General features: G+C 39.7%; 1 protein-coding gene across 2 annotated transcripts; it reads left to right on the top strand.

Moving 5' to 3' along the window:
- Nucleotides 1–6,160: 6,160 nt before the first annotated feature.
- Nucleotides 6,161–21,493, top strand: smarcd1 (SWI/SNF related, matrix associated, actin dependent regulator of chromatin, subfamily d, member 1). 2 transcript variants are annotated; one of them, XM_035150361.2, is made up of 14 exons: nt 6,161–6,393; nt 9,607–9,785; nt 9,924–9,966; nt 10,929–11,051; nt 11,252–11,374; nt 12,016–12,132; nt 12,587–12,688; nt 12,897–13,058; nt 14,345–14,383; nt 14,546–14,643; nt 15,072–15,207; nt 16,535–16,657; nt 18,217–18,318; nt 20,042–21,493. In XM_035150361.2, the coding sequence occupies exons 1-14, from the start codon at nt 6,208–6,210 to the stop codon at nt 20,093–20,095; spliced, it is 1,587 nt and encodes a 528-aa protein (XP_035006252.1). In that variant the 5' UTR covers nt 6,161–6,207; the 3' UTR covers nt 20,096–21,493. The 2 variants fall into 2 exon arrangements, with proteins under 2 accessions (XP_035006252.1, XP_035006259.1); XM_035150368.2 differs by lacking the exon at nt 14,345–14,383 and having other exon boundaries at nt 6,163–6,393.
- The last annotated feature ends 276 nt before the right edge of the window (nt 21,494–21,769 follow it).

Raw genomic sequence — 21,769 nt, 5'->3', positions numbered from 1 at the left:
CACACTTCATCCGAGACGTGTCGCTATCTCTGGTTCCTCCAATCAACATGTTATCGAGTGTTTTGCTTCATACAGCGATTTCTTGGAATTGAATCAGCATTACGTGGAGGGGTTTGAGGGCAGGAGGCTGGTAATAACTAGATATTGCTTATCTGCTGCAGCCGTTCATTTTTGCTGCAATTTAACAGCTGCAAGCAACAACATTGACATTTTGGGAGCCCCGTGCTCTTGAACTGTAATTATACTTTCAGCGGCTGTACGACACAGGGATGGATACAAAATGTCCCACACAGCCGATACAAATTTTATCAAGATTGTCAATCAACCAGTAGCCGCATATTCTACTTATCGTGTATGCTGCTGTACATGTGGTGCTGCCAAGTGCTATGCTTCTATTTAAAAGAAGCAGCGTGGTGATGCATGAATCTGGTAATATTAGAGCCCAGTTATTCGCCCTTACACACGGTCGGCCCCGGAGATCCTGTTCGCTCCTCAGTCAGCTGCACGTGACTCCGCAGCTTCCAGACATTAAGGGTTGTTCTGTGAGGAGGAGTTTACTTTTGCCTTATCATTTTTTCATGGTGTCTGTGAGTGGGAAACCAAACATCAACATTGTTCATCAAATGTGAGTGTGCATTCATTTTTTATTATTCAGAGGAGAAACCTCAGCTGGTTACCACACATTAATATACAAGCGTTAAAGCTCCCTGGAACCAGCTCCGACATCTGATCCAAGACTTTCTTCTTTCCCCTTTTTTGAATGTTAGAAACAAGAACGGTTTTCATTATTTTCTGTTGTACCTGCCAAGAAGACAAATTAATCAAAATAATAAAAGTTGATGCTGTTCATTTCCTGCTGGCATTTGTGTCTTTGTCTGGGTGACAGCCTGCGAGTCAGAAGATTACAGGCTGGGTCAGGATACAGGAGAGCTGCCTGCCAGTGCAAGATGCTTGTTGCATCCTGATAAGGCTCCAGGGGCAAAGCAGGTGGGAGGAGAGTAGACAAACTGGAAATCTCATCCAAGTAAATCTGAATTCACAAAGATTTCCACCAGTTAATTGTTGTTAACAGATCCAGAAGTTTCGCCGTCTGTGCTCTGTGGATGAGGTTGAATCATGTGCACTCATTTCGCCCTTTAATGCAAACATGAGAGATCGACTCCCTCCTTGTTTTCACCTTGTCTGCAGCCGATCTGTGGACGGCATAGAAACAAGCTACCGTGATGAAATCGGCCCCAAACTGTCGTAAACGGTTGTGACACCCTCAGCTAATCACCACAAGCAGCTGTGTGTGATTTACTGGGGGGGTCATATTCATGCAGGGGACTTCTAATGTTTGTTGTTATATTTTAATGAGGGTTGTTGGGAAGATGTCTGCACCCACATCTGTCACTTTAATCAGGCCGGCTGCTGTCACCCAACATGTGCTCAGACTCGGGATCTTTATAGACCAGAGGTATAATTTCCTCCTAATCCTATTATCACGTCTTGTTATCTACATCAACAAGGATATTACACTCCTGTTACACAATCCCTCAATATGCTGCCCAGTGCATACTGTGATTTTCAGTCATTAAATGAACACAAACACAAAATCCATGTAGTGTGGGGTTCGTATAGCAGTACAATTTATCTGGTACAAATGGTTTTGACCTAGTGTTCTTTTTATATATATATAACTGTCTAATTTGATACTATTTTTTCATTTACAGTTTTCAAATATGTGATTATTTATGACCCAGTGTTACAGCAAGTTTAAGTTTAAGCTTAAAACTTTCACAAAATAAAGTGCATATCCTATGTTCAAAATTACAAGCACTTTTTTAATCAGTGTTCTTTCTGCTCCACCACATTTACAGGACAGCTTCGGTTACTTTGCACTTATGGATTAATAATTCAAAGTCAATTAAGAAGTAGAATATGGCATAGATTAAGATATCCAGCTGTACATAAAGTTGTTAAAATGTACTTCATCTTTATCAGATGCAACATTGAAGGGGAAGTACACACATTACTTCATAAATATCTAGAATGGAGCACATACCTCCATCAAGGTTCTTACCTCACAATGTTAAACCTTTGTTTGGATCTGCAGAGAAATGTATTATTGTGCAGTGGCTTAAAAAATCCTGCCCCACACAGAAACCACTAGATTTTTATTGGGATCTGCACCAAATTGCCAACACTCATAGATATCAGTCCCTTAAACATATCTGGTCTTTTAATTTAATTATTCCCTGCGAAATTGGTGAAAATGTCAAAAAATGCAATGTAATTCCTGGATCCATCCTTTTTTTCCATCTGCGCCCAATTCTTTTTTGGCTAATGTCCCATACTTCCACCAAGTTTCATGGAAATCCGTTGTGTAGTTTTAACTAAATGAAAACAGACAGAGGAGAAAGCATAGCTTCCTGATGGGGGTATTTTAATACTGAAATGGTCCAAAATGGGCCTTTCTGTGTGATGAGTACTTTCACTTTTGGTACTTTAAGTATATTTTGATGCTCATATTTTGGTACTTTGATTTAAGGACAAATTTGAATGCAGGACTTTTACGTGTAACTGAGTATTTCTACTAATTTTGCTCAAGTAAACTACTGAATACTTTTTCCTTCACTGCCCAACCCTAGTATATGACACTACACTAACGCTTTGTCAAAATAACTTTAAATAACTCATTGCACATGAGATCAGGGATGAATATGACTCAAAATGTTCAATTTTGATGCAGTGGTTTTCAGTTGTAATTATAAGACTGTGATATAATAAAAGATATATAGGCTACGGTACAGAAATAAATAGTTAAAGTAGAACTGACACTCCAGCTTGTCTCTGTGCTCTCTGTGAGTCACGTTAGTGGTATAAATTTATCCTGTCAGATCTGTCAGTGCAATTAGGATGCTCAGCCGTTTGTCAAAGATAAGGCCGCGGCCGGGCTCCTCTGGGCTCCACTTTACATTCAGCTCGTTAAGAGGATTAATAATTATAGCGCAGTCAAATTTCTCAACACAGAAAGACGCCATATGAGATGTTGAGACTGGAGTCCGCCTGATTTGTCCTTTCATTTGTTTAAAGTGTGAACCGTGGCTCATTTGTTTAATATCAGGCTGTCAGGAGGCCGACAAAGGACAAACTTAATCAGCTGTCATCGCACACACAAAGGATGTAGAATCCTCTCTGGAGATTTGGAGAACAATGCAGTGAATCAGATGCTCCAGATTCCTATAAATGAGGAATTTGCGACACCTTGTTCCAAAATACACAATGTGTCCCCCGTCCTCCCTCATATGCACTCGCACGATCGCACACTGATCAAACACAAACAGGCTATGCAAACAGATGGGATGCCGTGTTTGGTACTGTTGTAGCTCCATACTAATTGGAGGGAGAAGTGTAATGACATCAAAGTTTGGAAACAAGAAAGTGTTTGATTTCTTGGTTGACGTGCACGACCCCAGCTGCTTACACACTCAAACAGAAAGCACCACACAAGCTCGATATCATCTCCCACTGTCTCTCTAATGTAATAATGATGACGATGTAGATTTGAAGGTCATTAAAAATCCTGTCACTTTAAAAATCCATCCTTTCACTGAGGTGCAAATGAACAAGGTCGGAGTTAAATCACTTATTTATGAACCAATGCTGTCACAAGGGAAATGAACAAAATATTGAAACGATTTTGATTTGTGGTTTTTGTGATAACTTGTTTCAAATGTGGACATGAGGCTTGATATTCAAGCATTGGAAAACCAAAAATACACAAATACAAAATAAACTTTTGCTGCTGATAATACTTTCTATGTTGTAATTGTTCACAGGTAAAGATTAAACTAAGTCATTATAGCCATACAGGTCTATACTAATGTTTTAAACACTTTAGATGTTTAGATTATTATCATATCACGTTGTAGCATCAAAGAATCCATTGTGTCTCTTGTTCTTCACTCTATTTGCAACGCCCTGGACATGCTGCTGTAACACAATCATTTCCCAATTTGGGATCAATAAAATTACATCGATCTCTATTTATCTATCTATCTACTTTACGTTACTTTACGTTACTTTACGTTACTTTACGTTACGTTACGTTACGTTACGTTACGTTGCGTTGCGTTACGTTACGTTACGCTGCTTACGTTACAAACGAAAACATTACATGCACGTTACGTTACTTTACGTTACTTTACGTTACTACGTTGCTTTACGTTACTTTCGTTCGCACGTTATAAAAGAGGAGGAGGAAAGATTAATAATGAATTTATAATGAAAAAACATCTATAAAGAGGAAAAATAAAACAATTACTTTACGTTACGTTGCTACGTTACGTTACTATACGTTAGTTGCGTTGCGTTGCGTTACGTTGCGATACACGTTACGTTACGTTGCGTGCGTTTGCGTTGCTACGTTACTTCCGCCTGCGTTACTTTGCTATCGTTACTTTGTTACGTTTATCGCGTTACTTTGCACTAGTTGTATTGTTACTTTTGTTACTTTGTTACTTTTTGTTACTTTGTTACTTTTAGTTACTTTTAGTTACTTTTAGTTACTTTGTTACTTTGAGTTACTTTGTTACTTTTGATTACTTTGTTACTTATCGTTACTTTTAATTACTTTTCGTTACTTTTTTTTGTTACTTTTAGTTACTTTGTTACTTTTCGTTACTTTTAGTTACTTTCGTTCTCCGTTACTTTTAGATTGCTTTAGTTAGTTTTAGTTAGATTACGTTCGCTACGTTACTACACGCTCGTTACGTTATTCATTACTACGTTCATGTCCGCGTTCTACGTTACTTTACGTTACTTTTAGTTACTTTTACGTTACTTTTACGTTCCGTTACTTACATTGCTGTTACGTTACCTGGTGATGCCACCGTTACTACGTTGCCACGTGCCGTTACGTTACTTTACGTTACTTCACGTTACGTTACGTTACTTTACGTTACTTTACGTTACTTTTAGTTACTTTGTTACTTTTAGTTACTTTGTTACTTTTCGTTACTTTTCGTTACTTTTAGTTACTTCGTTAACCAACTGCGGTGGTTTGCCTGTCCGACACAGCTGTTTATCCTGTAACACCTCAACACAAACACACAAACACAACACAGACCCACAAGACAAAGATCTGTGAGACCCAAGCTGACCTGGATATGTTGGCTCCATATACCTGCTGTATTTAAAATAACTCAGTAGATGTAGTATTTGAAGTTTACATTTGAAAGACTACTGAATATTTCCTCGTCAGACTATCATGTGGGTTATTCTAGTTTGGTGGTAATAGATTCAGTATACTCACAGTATATCATGCTTGGTTCTGGAGTTTCTATCTATATAGTAAATGTGAATAATAAACAGGAAGATTAACATCATATATACATTTTATTCTTTTGTCTTTGAGGTTGTAAGTCTATTGCAGACAATGAAACAATTCAGAAACTGTGCTTGAGGTATAAAGAGATTTATAAAACTGACATCATCATCTTTAATGTTCTTGGCAGTGTGCAGTTCAGGAAAGTGTCTGATAAAGCTCACAAACAAATAGACACCCTGTCTTCCTGGTTGGCCTGAGACAGATCCCAGTTTACCAGTTTTCTAGTTCAAGTTTACATTTCAAGACATTTTTGCTGGGAGCAGTTTCCATTTAAAAATCAATCTTTGGATGCAAAGAGTTTTTCACTTGAGCCCCCGCTCCCCAAAATGTCTGTGCACGGCCCTGAGGAAACCAGTGGGTACAGTAGGAGTCTTTGCTTAAGACATGAACGTTGTTGTGTAATTACAGGGCAGTTATCTAATCTGTCATAATTCAATATTCACTTTCATGATGTGGTGTGAATGTACAATTCAAAGAAGTATAAAGATGTTATAATATCAAATCCAACCCACCAGACACAGTGGTGGTCCAGACGCTTGACGCAGGATCCACAGGTTCGACAGTGTCCAACCATCTATCCATCCATCTTAATACTTGAATTTTGAATGCAGGACTTTTACATGTAACAGTAGTTTTAAATTTATATGTTGTATTTTCTCGATATAAAAGATTTTTATCTTCCACCACGAATTTAATGAGATTCATCCCCTCCAACTCAGTGTTGCTGAAGTACCCTACCCCTCCAGCAGGGGGCACCGAGGCTCCGCAGCCACTTCCCGCGGCTCAGTTCTCGCGGTAACTCGGCTGCTCCACCGGCGGCGTCATTCACAGAGGAGATGGCGGCCAGAGGCGGCTTCCAGACGGCACCTACGGGTGGTGGCGGCGGAGCGATGGGACCTGGACCACCGGTACCGGGCGCGGGACCAGGCATGGGGCCCGGGACTCCCTCGGGAAGGATGGGCCCGTCTTCGGCCGCGCAGAACCACATGTACCGCTCCCCGATGCCCGGGCCTGGATACCCGGTGAGATATCGCTCCATCTTGGCTCCTGACGCGTTAGCCTGTCCGCTAGAACAAAGCCTTCCCACCGCTGCTTTGTCACCAGCGGCTAACTTTCACCTCCGCCGCCGGTGCGGGCCCCGGCTCGCACCGACGCACCGCCCGGCCGAGGAGCAGTTAGCCCGCCACCGGCACGTACACAGACCACTTTGGCCGAGTGTGAGAGTTTGTTCGCTGGTTTGAATCCGCCGAACCTCCCGCCTGCTAACGTTAAGCTTAGCTAGTTAGTCACGGTAGCCAATTAGCTCAGGCGGCTAACGCGGCTAGCTGCCGGTTAACTGCTCGGTTCTCTACCTGAAAACAAACCGTGAACACTTGGAGTCGTTAAATAAAAGCTCAACAAAGCGAGTTTCTAATATCTGGTGTTGTACTTTGCAGAGTTTGTTGCAGGAGAAAGTTTAAAAGCTGCACAGCTCCGTAGTTCATTGTGCACGTCTGAATGAACAGGCTGCAGTCTGAGTCGATGCTAATCCTCAGATATAAACAGAGATCAAAGGAGGGACTCGAACCAGGTGGTACAGTGTGTTGTAGACAGATCACCCGCTGGAGTTCTGCACTTTGCACAGTGCTTCGTCTTTTCCCTGCATTTAGTGAAGCTGCAGTCAGCTGGCAGCCGGAGGAATTACACGTCAACGCAACTAGTCCAAGATGGTCACTCCATAAAGTTCAGAGCTTTTCTAACTTTCAGCAAACTGAGTAAACTGCTGCAGATTCTTACAAGTCAATTAAATGAGTTTGATTCTACATGTGCAGTTAAGTCATCAACCGACAGAGAAAATAAATTGCGAGTATATTGTTTTTGTTTTATTTTAGTCATCTAAACTTTCAAGTGTGTTGTTCTAACTTGGTAAATAGGACTTTTCCCCTTTTTGATGCACCACAGAGTGAACATCTGAGTGAAGTAGATGTAGTTCCGATAAGTAGCAGGACAGATTTATGGAAAAGATGAAAGTCTCTAAGTTACGAGTAGTCGACTGCACATGCGGACATCGTGCTCTCTGGAGTTATAACAGGATCTATTAAAAGATGTTACAGTTGTAAAGTGAAAAGTGACTCCTTTGTCAGGGATGTTCATTGAAACATTCAAAGATTCGATATTTGAAAGTACCCTGATCGTATGAGCAATGTTTCTATTACTAATATCGCTACTATTTTCATCAAATTTAATTGATAAGTTATTATTCAGAGTTACATCTGTCCTTTCCTTCTTATGGAGACATCCAGAACCTATAAATAGAGAATATTGTTAATTTCAAATGTTTAACCACTGGACACAAGATGTCTCCCACTTCACACGTGCTGTGCACTGTGGAAAATATTAAGACCTCTTTGGTTTTATAAAAATGTAAATTCTTTTTTAAATAAAATAAAAAGTACAATGACTGGCTTCCAGTAAGAATACATTTTTGCCTTCAGACAAATGTGAAAATAGTCACATGGACAATTTCTCCATATATGCACTTTTAACAAAGCACATTTTTGAGCTGAGGGGGATTTAAAACCTTGACCTACACATTGTTTTCTCAGTAACACAATGTTGGTGGATTTGTCCGTGTGCGAGCGTCGGATTATAACTACAAATCTGATCTTTTGTGCAGTGTTTTCACTGGACTGGAACCACTATAATGGATCATTAGTCATCTCCAGCTAATATACTGTTTCCTAGACTCGTGACAAAAATCTAATCGTCAATGCTGATCTGAGTTGAAGTGTTTGCTGCTTAGCTACTGGCAGCCTGAAGCACAAGTGAAAGGATGGTGCATCGTTTTTTTCTCTAGCAGCCTTGACTGCTTTCAGTCTTACGAGCTGCCTTTCACAACATAGTCAAAGAGGATTCAGAGCCTGAATACTGCTGAACTCCAGTTGTTCTCGGGTAAACCAAGGTTGTGCTGATGTATTGTGTAAAAAGCACTTAATGATCAACATACAGTCCCCTTTATGCCCACACTGCGCTTTGTGGAAAAGGTAGAGCACATACATCCACCCTGTGCTGTTGACAAGCCCATGTCCGTCACTCTTCCTCGCCTCCACCCTTTCACCATGAGGAGATAGTCCCTTAAATTCTCTACCATTTGTCAGATTGGCTCCTGGAGGGAACACTGCAGTCAGGGATTTTTCATTCATCTGCTTTTCTCGCCCGCACTCATGCAGTTAGGTGCACAAAGTCGCCTCTTTGAGTTTTTAGCACACGGTTTGGTGAGTTGGTTGCCGTTTTTGTTCGACATTTAGTCGTTGGAATGAGTTTGCGTGCACGTTGTTGCCTCTTGTTGTAGGACAATTGATGTTCCAGGCAGATGCGTCTTTAATGAAAAGAAGAACATCTTGTTTTCATTGTGTTTGGTGAATTATTTGACATTAGGCAATGTGCTGCTTATGTGTTGTGGCTTATTCACATTTCAGCACTGATTCGTTTGGTATTATTTAATCCTTTGTCTTATAGCAGATATGACCACCTTATTAGACAATAACCATTCAGACTGAAGTGAAAGGATGTGAGGATCGTGGCTATTAATCTGCTTTTTTCTTTCCCTCAAAAGCCGTTTCAAGGCTCTCATCTCACACGCTGACCTTGGAAATGCAGGGTGCTTTACAAATGAGCTGTTTTGTTCTTTCACCGTTTCAGGCGTTTTTAGATTCACAGCAACTCGCGGACCCATGAATTAAAATGGAAATGCACACATTAATTAGCAGAAATACTTTCTCTTAAGAGGCATGATGATGATTTAGATTCACTTTCTAAGCGAACAGGGTGTTTCACATCTCTGAGCACGCATCCATTCCTCTTTTTGAATAATGGTTTTCAAGAAGTGTTTCGTGAAAAGTGAATAAAACTTCAGGACAGTGTCCAGTTGACAGTAATTTCCCTCCAGCAAAATTACTCATGTTTGAGTGGGGTGCTTCTCAGAGATTGTGACCTTTTTGTGTGGGTCCGGACAAAGGTTTAAAGTTAGAATATTATTCATATTTTGAGTTATGGACCTGTGCAGACCAGATTCCTGCACCCAAGGCGGAAAATACGAAACACTGGCGGAATCTGTTTCACATCTGCAATACCTCAAAGCAGATGATCAAATATTTCTGTGCTCCAGATTTAGTGGCTGTAAAAAGAATGCCCAGAAAGTATTGTCTGAAGTGTTTTTCTTAAAATAGTCATTTTTACTTGTCTTTTCTGTGCAGAGACCGGGCATGCCTCCCTCCAGCCGTATGACCCCTCAGGGACCAGCCATGGGCCCCCCAGTATACGGCAACAGCCCTGTTTCTCGCCCTGGGATGCCTGGTGTCATGGATCCGTCTCGTAAGAGGCCAGCCCCCCAGCAGATTCAGCAGGTTCAGCAGCAGCAGAACCGCAACCAGCAGTAAGCCCCCCCAGCCCCTTCTTTATGGGTCTTTGTCACACTACTGTTGCAGAGTCTACACCTCCGGATGAGGTGAGGACGCACAGAGCTGCCTCGACTCACTCTCAAACTTCTTGCTTTGTTAATTTGTTTTTACAGCACAAAGAAGAAGAAGATGGCTGATAAAATTCTACCTCAGAGGGTGAGTATTAGTCAAATTCCGGTGAACAGAAATCCATTTATTCTGGCCTTGAGTGTGTTGGAGAGATTACATTTGCAAGTCCATTCGAATGTAAATTCAGATGCTTCAAAAAAGGGTTGTTCCTGAGAGCTGTGTTTAACGTCATAGGAGTGTTTGCACTTCACAGTATCATCAGTGTCATTTTCCCCCCAGATTGAATGGACTGCATTAGCTGGTGCTTTTCTAGTCTTATCGAGAGCTCAAACCTAACCCACTTTACAATATTGGTTATATTCACACTCACAGTCATATAGACGGTGCTGTACGTACAGTGCTCAACAGGAGCCAGGAATCAAACCATTAACCTTCTTATTAGTGGATGACCCACTCTACCTCCAGGTTTCCTCAAAACTGCCGTTAAAAGTTATTAAAACATCTTATATTCCATTTACAAAAGTGTTGAATGTTCGTTCTATCTAGCCTGCTGTGGGAATTAATGTTCCCTATAAATATGTGTTTGTGTGTGATTTGACCAAAATCCTGGGAAATCTCAATGTCGTCAAAAATACTTCCTGAACATTGTGCCGATCTGATCCAGTGAGTGGAAGCACATGTTTGAGGTAATTGCTGCTAAAGAAGGTTCAACCAGTTATTACATCCAATGGTTCACTTACTTTCTCCCTCCAGCATTGTGAATATTTAATACGCATGATCAATGCAGACACATTAGCTCAAGCTTATCTTATTACCTTGAGCATCACTGCAAAGAGCCAGATAAGTTAAATGGGTTCACAAACCTCTTCTCATCACTAATGCACAGCTCCTCTTTGAGATACAGAGTAACTAGACAAAATGCTGCCATAACGTTCATTCTAAATCAATATGAGGATATGGTTGACAACTTACGGTGAATTCCTTGAGGCGTAATCTCTTGTACTTGTTTGTTGCTCCAGTTGTAACCAATATCTTCTCTACTGCTCCAGATCAGGGAACTGGTCCCAGAGTCTCAGGCTTATATGGATCTGCTGGCTTTTGAGAGGAAGCTGGACCAGACCATCATGCGCAAAAGGCTGGACATCCAAGAGGCCCTCAAGAGGCCCATCAAGGTACGGTTTCATTTAATCCTTGACTCCCTCATACTCTCCTGTTCAAACCTTAAATACAGTTTAAAGTCCTATAGCAGTTTTCAGTTAAAGAAACCTAAGTTTGGCCACTAGCGTTATTTATCAGTTTAGATATCAGGCCAGTGTTGAGTGATAGAAACGTATGAATTTAACGTGAGTTTGTCTTGACTGGTTGTTTTTAGCAAAAGAGGAAGCTTCGGATCTTCATATCGAACACCTTCAACCCTGCGAAGCCGGATGCTGAGGACGGAGAAGGCACAGTTGCATCGTGGGAGCTGCGTGTTGAAGGGCGTCTGCTGGAAGATGTAAGCTAATTGAAACACTGCACATTTTATTTCCCAAGTTGTGACTGTTGTCTAATTTAAATGTACTTGTGAGTGTCTAATTCAATATGACATACTGTAGGATGTATTATCTAGTGTGTACTAACAAAACAACAATTTTTCAGTTTGGCATAATTTTTTTATTAAGTTGTCACAAATGATTATTTGTCAGTGGTGCCTCTTCCCCCCAGTTCCTTACAATATTTTTATAGCAGTGGTTTAAGCTAATATCTTTCTCTTCCATTACACTTTCTTCAGACAAATTAAAAAGATAAAGCACCAAATAACTCACTGGGGCTCATAGTGTTTCTGTCCGTTTCATTTTTCCCTTCAGTTTAATAAAGTGACAAATCAGATATTGGATAATTTCCTCTCTTGCCCTAATTTGGTGGCAGTTTTGTGTATTTGAATATTGAACACATAATTTCTCTTATGTTTATTTAATTGTTTGTCATAACTATTTAATCCTTGGTATAATGACAAAATTATTCTTGTCTTGATTTAGATCAAAAGCTTCACTTCACTGGAGCGACCAGACATACATATTGCACTGATAATTCAAACTAAATAGCTCGCATTTATTTCCAAAAACATAACTAACATGAATGACCTGTGTTTTGCAGACAGCCGTGTCCAAGTATGAAGCCACCAAACAGAAAAGGAAGTTTTCTTCTTTCTTCAAGTCCCTGGTGATTGAGTTGGACAAGGACCTTTATGGACCAGATAATCACCTTGTGGAAGTAAGATCACTGTGTTTCTCAGAATGTATGTCTGATATATACACAGTTTTCCTTTGGTGGGGGGCCACAGTCTCGGTAAATTAAAAGGAAACCTGTTGCGCAGCAGCAAATCAATGTAATTACCCCCCTTGTATTTTAGAAGATTGTTTTACTTTAATACATGTGCTTTTTCTTTACCATTTACATACATGAGATAAGTAGAATTTTATAATAATTAATTAATTAAAAATACCACTATGGCCTGTCAATTTATTGGCATAAAATTAAACCTAATGCCGAATTGGAAAAATAGCTGCATTGGATTAGTGTTCACTGACTGTATTATCAATACATCACCTTTTAATGTTCAATTCATGCTAGGAATCTTTTGTAATTGTTCTGCTAAATGAAAGAATATCTGTTTATAGACTGATCAGTAAATACTTGTTAGTAAAATGTCCGTCATCTCTTTTAGTGGCACAGGACCGCCACCACCCAGGAGACTGATGGTTTCCAGGTGAAGAGGCCAGGTGATGTGGGTGTTCGCTGCACCGTCCTCCTCATGCTGGACTACCAGGTAAATGCTCAGTGGTTTTCTCTGTCTGTGTCTTTTGGTCATTTAGGTTTCCTTTTAGAAATAGTGTTTTTCTTGTTCTTCCAAAAGACACATTGACAAATTTGCCCAGTCACAGTGGACCATGTCATATATTTAAAGAAATATCTTCATGGTAAATAACCGGAGTCACCTTTGACCTTTCTCAACAAATTGACCTTTCTCCAAACAGCCCCCTCAATTCAAGCTGGACCCCCGGCTGGCTCGTATGCTGGGTATCCACACCCAGACCAGACCTGTTATCATTCAGGCCCTTTGGCAGTACGTCAAGACCCACAAACTCCAGGACCCTCATGAGCGCGAGTTCATCAACTGTGACAAGTACCTGCAGCAGGTGAGTGGAGCCTTGTAGAAGTTTAACTCCTCTTAAAAATTGTTTTGTTACTTTAACATGCACCAAAGGGGGAAAATGAGATTAATCCAAGTGGTGAACACAAACTGTAGCTGGTGCATGAAGCTGGGATGATGGACAGTGTCATAAATGTCTTTGTGCAATTTCAAGAGTGAGAATTAACCGTCACCTTCTTCTCCTACCGTCTCTCCTTTTATGGAGTCTCTCTTTCTCTCTGGATCACTGACTGGTTTCCCTGCGAATTCTTTTCAATACTGCCAAGATAAACAGGATTGTAGGATGTTAATATTGAGTTTCTATAGAGTAAAAGTATGAAATGATACTTGACAGGTTATGATACCTATACTGTTCACACTTTCTAGTAAATGTACTACTTTGATTTTGGGAGGTGGAAAATGTTGAATAAAGACTTGCTTTGTGGACAATAGAGCGATAAAATCTGTATAAATCAGAAGTCACAACTACTCGAACAGCAGAGAGAGAAACAAACCTTGGGAGAATAAAAAGTGAAAAGAGCAGAGGAGAATGCATTTGTTCAGAGTAGATATGTCAAACACAAAAGAATCTGAGCTGCGCAACAAACCATCACTGGCACAGAATTGGCTGCAATTAAGCTTGAGATATGAAATCAATTTTAATCTGGGTTTTCAGAATAAAATGTATTTTATATAAACTGTCATTCACATTTCTATACGGTGTAAAAGGTGATGCCTTAAAACTAAAATCTAAATAGCAGTGAACATTTGAGAAGCTGAAACCTCAGTTTTTGCTTGAGAAAGCACTTGAATGATTCATGAATTATCAAAGCAGTTGCAGATTTGTTTTCTGTCGATCGACTACTTGTTTCCACTCTATTGTTAAATTTCCAAGCCCTAAGCAAGAACTAAGCTTAAAGGCTCAGTGTGTAAGATTTGGGTGAAAAGGATCTATCAGCAGAAACTGAATATAAAAACACACTAGTGATGTTTTCACTAGTGTGTTTCATCTAAATTGTACACATTGTTGTTGTCCTTACCCTAGAATGGGCCCTTTATATTTAAATACTTTATATTACATCAGTAGTGGGTCCTCTCTATGGAGGCCGCCATGTTTTTTTTTACAGTAGCCCAGACTGGACAAACTAAACACCTTTTGAGTTTTGATGAAGGCTACCACAGGTTCTCTTTCATGTTTGGAAGTGGTGGAGTGCCACATGCAACTCCACCACTAGATGTCACTAAATTCTACACACTGAACCTTTAAGAAACTCATTTTCTGTTTATCTGAAGGCCACTGTGGGTTTCCCCACACAAGCCTGGAAGGAGAGGGTGAGACAATGGGTTTTCAGTTCACCACTAAATCCCACACACTAAACTTTCAAACTTCTGAAAACATATGACACTACAATTATGCCTCTAATTTTATTACTCTTTTGTGATGTTAGTGGTCTTGTTCTCTCGTACTCTAACCGTTAGTTTTAATTTTTTCAGATTTTTGAGACCCAGAGAATGAAGTTCTCCGAGATCCCGCAGCGCTTGCATGCACTGCTGATGCCTCCAGAGCCCATCATCATCAACCATGTGATCAGGTACTGGGGTTGTTTATAAAGGTGTCTACAGGAGATAGTTCCCATTGAAATCTAGTTCAAACTGGCAAAAATGATCATCACACATTTTCATTAACTGCTGTTGAGAGTATTAGAAGCTGGATAAACAAGATAAACTGCTTGTGACAATAATGTCCCTGTTGAACTTTTGCAAAAGGAGAAGCTGCAAAAACATGATGTAAAACTTTGCTTGCAAACAACACAAATATTAAATCAAAGTAGTTGCCAGTTTTCCATTGATCGACCAATTTGTTAAGATGTATTTTGGGTTTTTAGTCTGTTCTGTCGGAATTTTACCGAACATGAAGAGTAGGTTTGCATTAAATTTGATGGTCTGTCATCACATGCTGCTTTTTTAACAGTGAACACACACAAAACAAATCCCTGTATAAACGATGTATTTTTTACAGTGTGGACCCTAATGACCAAAAGAAGACTGCTTGCTATGACATTGATGTGGAAGTGGACGACACACTGAAGACCCAGATGAACTCCTTCCTGCTCTCCACTGCCAGTCAGCAGGAAATCGCAGGACTGGACAACAAGGTAGAGCCGTCACCAGCTCTTCTTTTTACGGATGTCCCCGAGTTTTGTTTGTTCCAGAGAGTTATAGACATGTGTGGTCACAGTGGGCAGTTGTTTCCTTTTCCATGGAATTTCTTGTGAGCGTTTAATGCTGCTAAGTAGTTCCCTACGGTAGAAAAACTAATATTTTTCGTTATTTTTCGTTCCTTATCATTTTTATCAAGTCTTGTGAATTTCCACCTTCCATCTGCTCTAACCGCAATTTTAAGCACACTCGACTTAAATTTAATGTGAACGAGCTATTTTCTTCCTATTGTGTGAACCTGCTGAGGCTAATTTCACACATATCTGCTTCCTCGGTGTATTGTTGCCTTCGCTCTCGTCGGTTTTGAGGTCTTCTTGACCTCCTGCTGACAACTATTACCTTGACCGTGATGGCTACAATCACATTGATAGGACATGGAGCCGTTCCCTGAAACGACGTCCCACTGTGTCGTCTCTGTTCGGAGACAAGTCAACAATATAAATTCAGAGAGCTTGTTTTCTGTTTCGAGGCGCCGTTCTGGTTTTTTAACTTTATTCTGAGTTTTTGATTGCTGATATCAGATACAGTTCGTAGAAGAACCTGTCTGGGTTGTCTCGGCCATTGTTGACACACAACCAGACTTATATAAACCCCGATACAGGACCAACTGCATTTATTCTACCTTTGTTCAAACCACTCTTTTCAAAATACAGCTTTCATGGATATAATGATGTTAATTTTGTTTATTTTATAAAAAACACAATGATGAGGCCATAGAATAGTTAATCTAGTTTTTCTGGTGTTTCCCACAATTGGTGAATGCAACTGTTTATATTCAGCGTTACTCACCAAAACATATTAATCTGTTTTTCAGATTATTATGCAAGTGATGAATAAGTAGGATTTCAGATTATAAGAATACTTGACGTCGTTCCAGATTATCCAGCAAGTCGCAGTTCTCATGCAGAATGAGGAGGAGGAGGAGGAGGAAGACGTTTCTGAGGATTAAAAGCATGAATTTTACAAATGGCTTAAGTGGAGAGACTGATTAAAATGGAAGAAGCATTAGAGCAGGTTTAAGAACTTCAGTAGCATCTGAATCATTTTCGTTGAGGTGTCACTCTGATTAAGAGGTTTATTTAGGTTCAGTTTTTGTTTTTGCTGCTGATTTCCAGTATGTAAACAAATTATAACCCGTCTAGGGCTTAAGTGGTGAAGAAAAATCTTTCTGTCCTCAGCAAAGTTATTTCTTGATCTGCTCTTTGATTAATCTGTCTATATTAATATTTAATCAATACCTAATTCTCTACTTAATTCCCACAGATCCATGAAACCATTGAGACCATCAACCAGCTGAAGACCCAGAGAGAGTTCATGCTGAGTTTTGCCAGAGATCCTCAGGGCTTTATCAACGATTGGCTGCAGTCCCAGTGCAGAGACCTCAAGGTCAGTCTGTCCGTCATCACCTAGAACTCCTAGAACTGGATCTTTAAGTGAACTTGAAGCACTTTTTTGTTTTTGAACCACTCTCGTTGTAGATACCATGTTGTTTCTGCCCGAAAAACAATTCACCTTCAAACATGAATCAAAGCTGTCGTCAGTGGAGCTTCTTTAAATGTCTTTGTGCTGCAGCATGCTTTTAAATGAGAGCAAAGGTGGAGCCGCATTAAGTTTTTAGTTTGTTGTTGTGGTGTCAATTCAAGAGAGAAACCACTTTTAACACTGAAGGTCTTTTTGGCTGAATGTTTGTTTTAACAACACATGGATCAGAAAGATGAAGAAGCATCACCACCTGTTTCTCCACTGACCAGTGTCACTGGAGCAAAGTGCTTCACTGCAGACCTGAAGAGTCGTTTGTTTTCAACTAGAGACACTTAGTGCCCTGTCATTACTGTCACTACTGTGGAGGCTTCACCCACCTGCCTCATGAAATTCTGTTCCCATGTAGTGTAAAAACCTTTATGAAGAACCCACTGAGTTCTCACTATCAAATCATTGCACTTTGTTTTTAGCTGCTTCTTTACACACGAAACAGGAGCACGTTGAGCTGTAAACTAAACAATTCAACTCTTGTTAAAAACTGACTGAACCACAAAACTATGAATCCATGTAGCAACATTTGATGGAAATGGAGGTCAATGCCTCCTGAGTGGTCCGCTGTCAGACACCTGGCAGGAGAGATGTTAGATCTGGTTTAATAACTGAGATATGACATGAACACTCACACATGTGCGATGTAGTTTGTGTATTGTTGACTCCTCCTGAAATTAGTTTTACCTCCTTTTTTAAAGGAAATCTGATCGTTTTTTTGTGTTAAAGTTTGATTCTAAGGGTACATGATGTACATGATTGACAACCACTTGACATTCGCTAACGTCTCAGACATCAAATGGCAATCCGATAAATCGGAATAAATTAAAGTGTAAACATACACGCTTGCATTTGGAAGCCTGAGTAATCTTTAAGTTCAGAAAATGTCTTGCCGTCGAGCTGTGTTTTGCTGTGTCACAGTGACATTGATTTAAATCCAAGGTTCATCTGCGGAAAGACAAAACTTAAATGATGTAACTATGTGGACACTGTCCACACACACACACACACACACACACACACACACACACACGGCTCAAGCTGCTAACTCGAGTGTGTGACAGGAGCGCAGAGTCAACATAGCATGTGAAACGAATAACATGTCTGACTGGATTCACGCCGGACTTCCCTCTGCCTGCAGAGGGAGCCGATTACCTGCTGACCACCTGTCATCCACCTGCAGTGTGGAATCTGTGGAGTCTAACGTATTCAGTCCAGAGCTCGCTGGCTGCTCCACTACAGCTTATCAGAAAACAATATATATTTTTTATCAGCATGGTCATCGTAACTGCAGTCGTTGTTTGATTCAGTCTCTTCAATAGAATCCTTCTTCCTGTGTTTTTGTTTTCTATTTGATTTGTCAGCCTCTGGGCTCATTGAAGTTCTCTTTATCAATGTTTATTTTCTGTTACCAGACCATGACTGATGTGGTAGGAAACCCAGAAGAAGAGCGTCGGGCTGAGTTTTACTACCAGCCGTGGGCTCAGGAGGCCGTCTGTCGCTACTTCTACTCCAAGGTAATCACATTCTCCTTGTTTTTCCTCCTGTATTTTACCCTCTGTTTTGGCATCAATCATCATGATTCCACCACCTCCAGACGAAATCCTTAACAACTGATTTCAAATTTTTCTTTGGTGATCCTCTGACTCTTCCTCTTGCAGCAGTGATTGTGATAGTGTGTCTACAATTCAATCAGGGTTTATACCAGAGACTGTAACTAAAGATGGGTGAAACATCTTCCTTCTGTTGTACAAAACTGAGGCTAACAAATCCCTAATAATAAGTTCTGCCATCTTGTTCTTTTAACATCATTTGGAGCCAGAGTCTGCACAGTAATGATTGTGAACTGGAGCCGTGGTTTCAAGGTCCCGCTGATACATGTCCTCGACCAATTGTCAACAATCAGTCTCAGCTGTCAATCATGACAGTTCAACCCGTTTTTATAGCATCAAATTATTAAAATCGGACGTAGCAGAACAATGAATACTTGAACAAACAAAGTAATGTCGTCTATCTTTATATACAGTCTATGATTAATACCAGCAAATATAATATATTAAACATAAATACACAAGGAAAGAGGAAGACGGGGGAAAAACAAATCCTAAAACGTACAAATTCGTACAAACAAACTTGGACACAAAGGAGTAATGCTCATTCTTCTTAAGGCAGAGCCAAATGAAGTATCTCTCCATACCTGAGATGTTCTACTCTGGTAATCACATTCATATTATAACTCATATTGCCTCACCCCAGAGGCAAATGGCTCCCCTGTTTCCTAAAATTTAATTTTCTAATGCCATATATGATGATAAGCTATGGATGGTTTCTTTTTATTTTCCCAGTTAAGAGCTAGCAGCCCTGACATGCATATTAACAAGTGTGCAGTGTTCCTTTTTAATATTAAACTCGTGGGGATATTAATTCATATTTTAGGTCTTAAAGGGTAATGTATTGAAACCAACTGTCCGAACCTCCGTCCTACATTTCTTCACCGCGCTACATTAGTGCTCATCTAACATCATTTCATTTAGTGTAAGTTTCAGGGATCTTACTTTGAAATTTGTGAATTTTAGCTGAAGTAACTCAAATGTAAACAACAGCCATTTATATTGACTTTTCTGAAGATGTATATTAATTGTGTCTGTACTGTATTTTACTCTTTTATTGTTACATCCTCATTAATCGAGGCTTGGAGCCTTTTCTCTGACACTAAAGTAGAGCACTGTGATTTTTTTATTTATAGATATATTTGCACATTATTTTCTTAGACTTGATCATTTGTTTAAGAAATGTCAGAAAATCCAGATAAAACATCTGGACTTAATTTCGTAAAAACACTGATATTGGTCAAATGTTTAATTAAAACCTTTTCATTATTATTTTTTCTCTTTTTAAAGTCGGAGCTACAGATATTTTTGTCATTTTCTCATAGAGCTAACTATTATTTTTAAGATAAAAGTTGATCCATTTATTATCATATACAACGACGAGAAGCAGAAAATTTAAATCATCACATTTGAAAGAATATTTAACATCTTCACTGGAAAACTAAGAATAACCGAAACAATAAATTGATCATCTTAATAGTTCCCAATGAATCTTCTTAATGGAGACACATCTTCATTTCACCTTCAGTGCTAATGCAGAAAGACACTTTAATTCTTGGTCCTGTCGGTTTAATGAAGTTCAGTTTCATCGTGACGTTGCTGATTAAATCTGTGTGGAATTGTCTTTCAGGTCCAGCAGAGACGACAGGAGCTGGAGCAGGCGCTCGGCATCAGGAACACCTAAAAACATCTGTACAGGAGGCAGATGTGCTGTCAGAGAAAACTGATGTGTCTGTCAGTGTGTGTGTGTGTGGGGGGGGATACAAACTTCTTACCACCGGCGTACAGACGCAATTCAAACCCAGACAGACATAGATACTACATGGTTTTACTGTTATATAGGATTTTTCTTACTTTCAGTAGCTACTTCCACACTTTTGTACGTTTTTATTTCCCCCCCCTCACACGAGAGCTTCTTGAGCACAATGTATTTCCTCCTGCATGTCTAAGGTTAAGGCACCTGGAAGCATTCCTTTTCTCTCCATACATACGAACAGACTGAACTCAGTGTCCCAGGGACTTAACAAATCTTTAAATCAGCTGGAATGTGTTGATTCTCTTTGCCCCCCCCCCCGTTCTGAAAAGTAAATTTACTTTGTACACTCCACCTGATGCTCGCCCCTTCAGTTAGATATTGATCGTGACTGTGTTTGTAATCAATCAAATCACTCATTGTTTTCTTTGGACAGTTGGTGCCACAGTCGGTCGTGGCAGAAAATACATTTCTGTGGAAAAGCGGTTACTTTTTGTTAAGTGCCATTTAGTATGAAGTTGTTTTATTTTCTTCCTTTTTTTTGTTCATTACCATTGATCTTTGTTTTTTATATGTATTATACAGTACTTGTCTTGTTAGATAGTACAGATTATCAAGGAAGTAGCTAGTATGAGTACCTCTAGTCTATATAGTTTTGTAAATAATGAGCAGAAAAAAACTGAAGATGGATGTGAAGTAAAAATTGTATCTCTTATCCTGACAGATCTTTTTCTTAACTTTTTGTCTACGCTGCGATAGTTGAACCAGTATTTATATTAATCGGCCCTCGCTCTCGGAGCCCAGTGATTTAACTACTACAGCGTAAAGAGTACGTAAAGTCCCGTTTGATGAACCACTGCTCCGCAGAGCTGAATGCACTCAGCATTCATGTTGCCTGCGAGCTGGGAGGAGTTAAATCTACTGCTTATAGTTTTGTGTACTTTTGATCATGTGCAGAGAAGCTAGAAACACTTGAGCTCCGTCTCACGTGTGGACGAGCTGATGTGAAGAGACGTTGCTTCTTTGACACTTTGCTGAAGACCTGACACCTCTGTGGTTTAATGGTTGTTTCACTGATGAAGATGAAGACGAGGGTCCTGGCTGAAACTCTTGTGTGTGTGTGTGTGCATTTCATTAACAAATTCCAAGAATACACTAATGTGGGTTTGGGGAGGTGCATGATTTGGAACGAGTTGTGGGAACCTCTGGGATGTAAGACACAACACTGGTTGGACTGCAGTAATATTTGAATCTGCAGACTTTTTCATGGACCAAACCTATTTTTCTGTATGTTCTTATTATGTTATAATAAAGGATATGTAAAATGTAGCTGTATGTGCAAACTTCTTTGTTAGTGTTTCTGTTTATAATGAAAAACCACTTTCATTTCCCTTCATCGATTTACAATTGATTGACTCAATTGATTATTTGTTTTAGTGCAACAAATGTTTAAGAAATTGTTAAGAACTAAACTTGAGTCAAAAACTGAAGCCAGTACACAAGTGTTGAAAAATAATAAGAATTCTACAGTAAAATGTCTCCTGACTGATGTTATATCATTAGTAAATATTTAATCCTGATGCAGGAATGTGTTAACAGCAGCCG

The sequence above is a fragment of the Hippoglossus stenolepis genome, chromosome 3, assembly GCF_022539355.2.
Source record: "Hippoglossus stenolepis isolate QCI-W04-F060 chromosome 3, HSTE1.2, whole genome shotgun sequence".
NCBI classification, from domain to species: domain Eukaryota; kingdom Metazoa; phylum Chordata; class Actinopteri; order Pleuronectiformes; family Pleuronectidae; genus Hippoglossus; species Hippoglossus stenolepis.
This window is presented reverse-complemented; position numbering and strand designations above follow the sequence as displayed.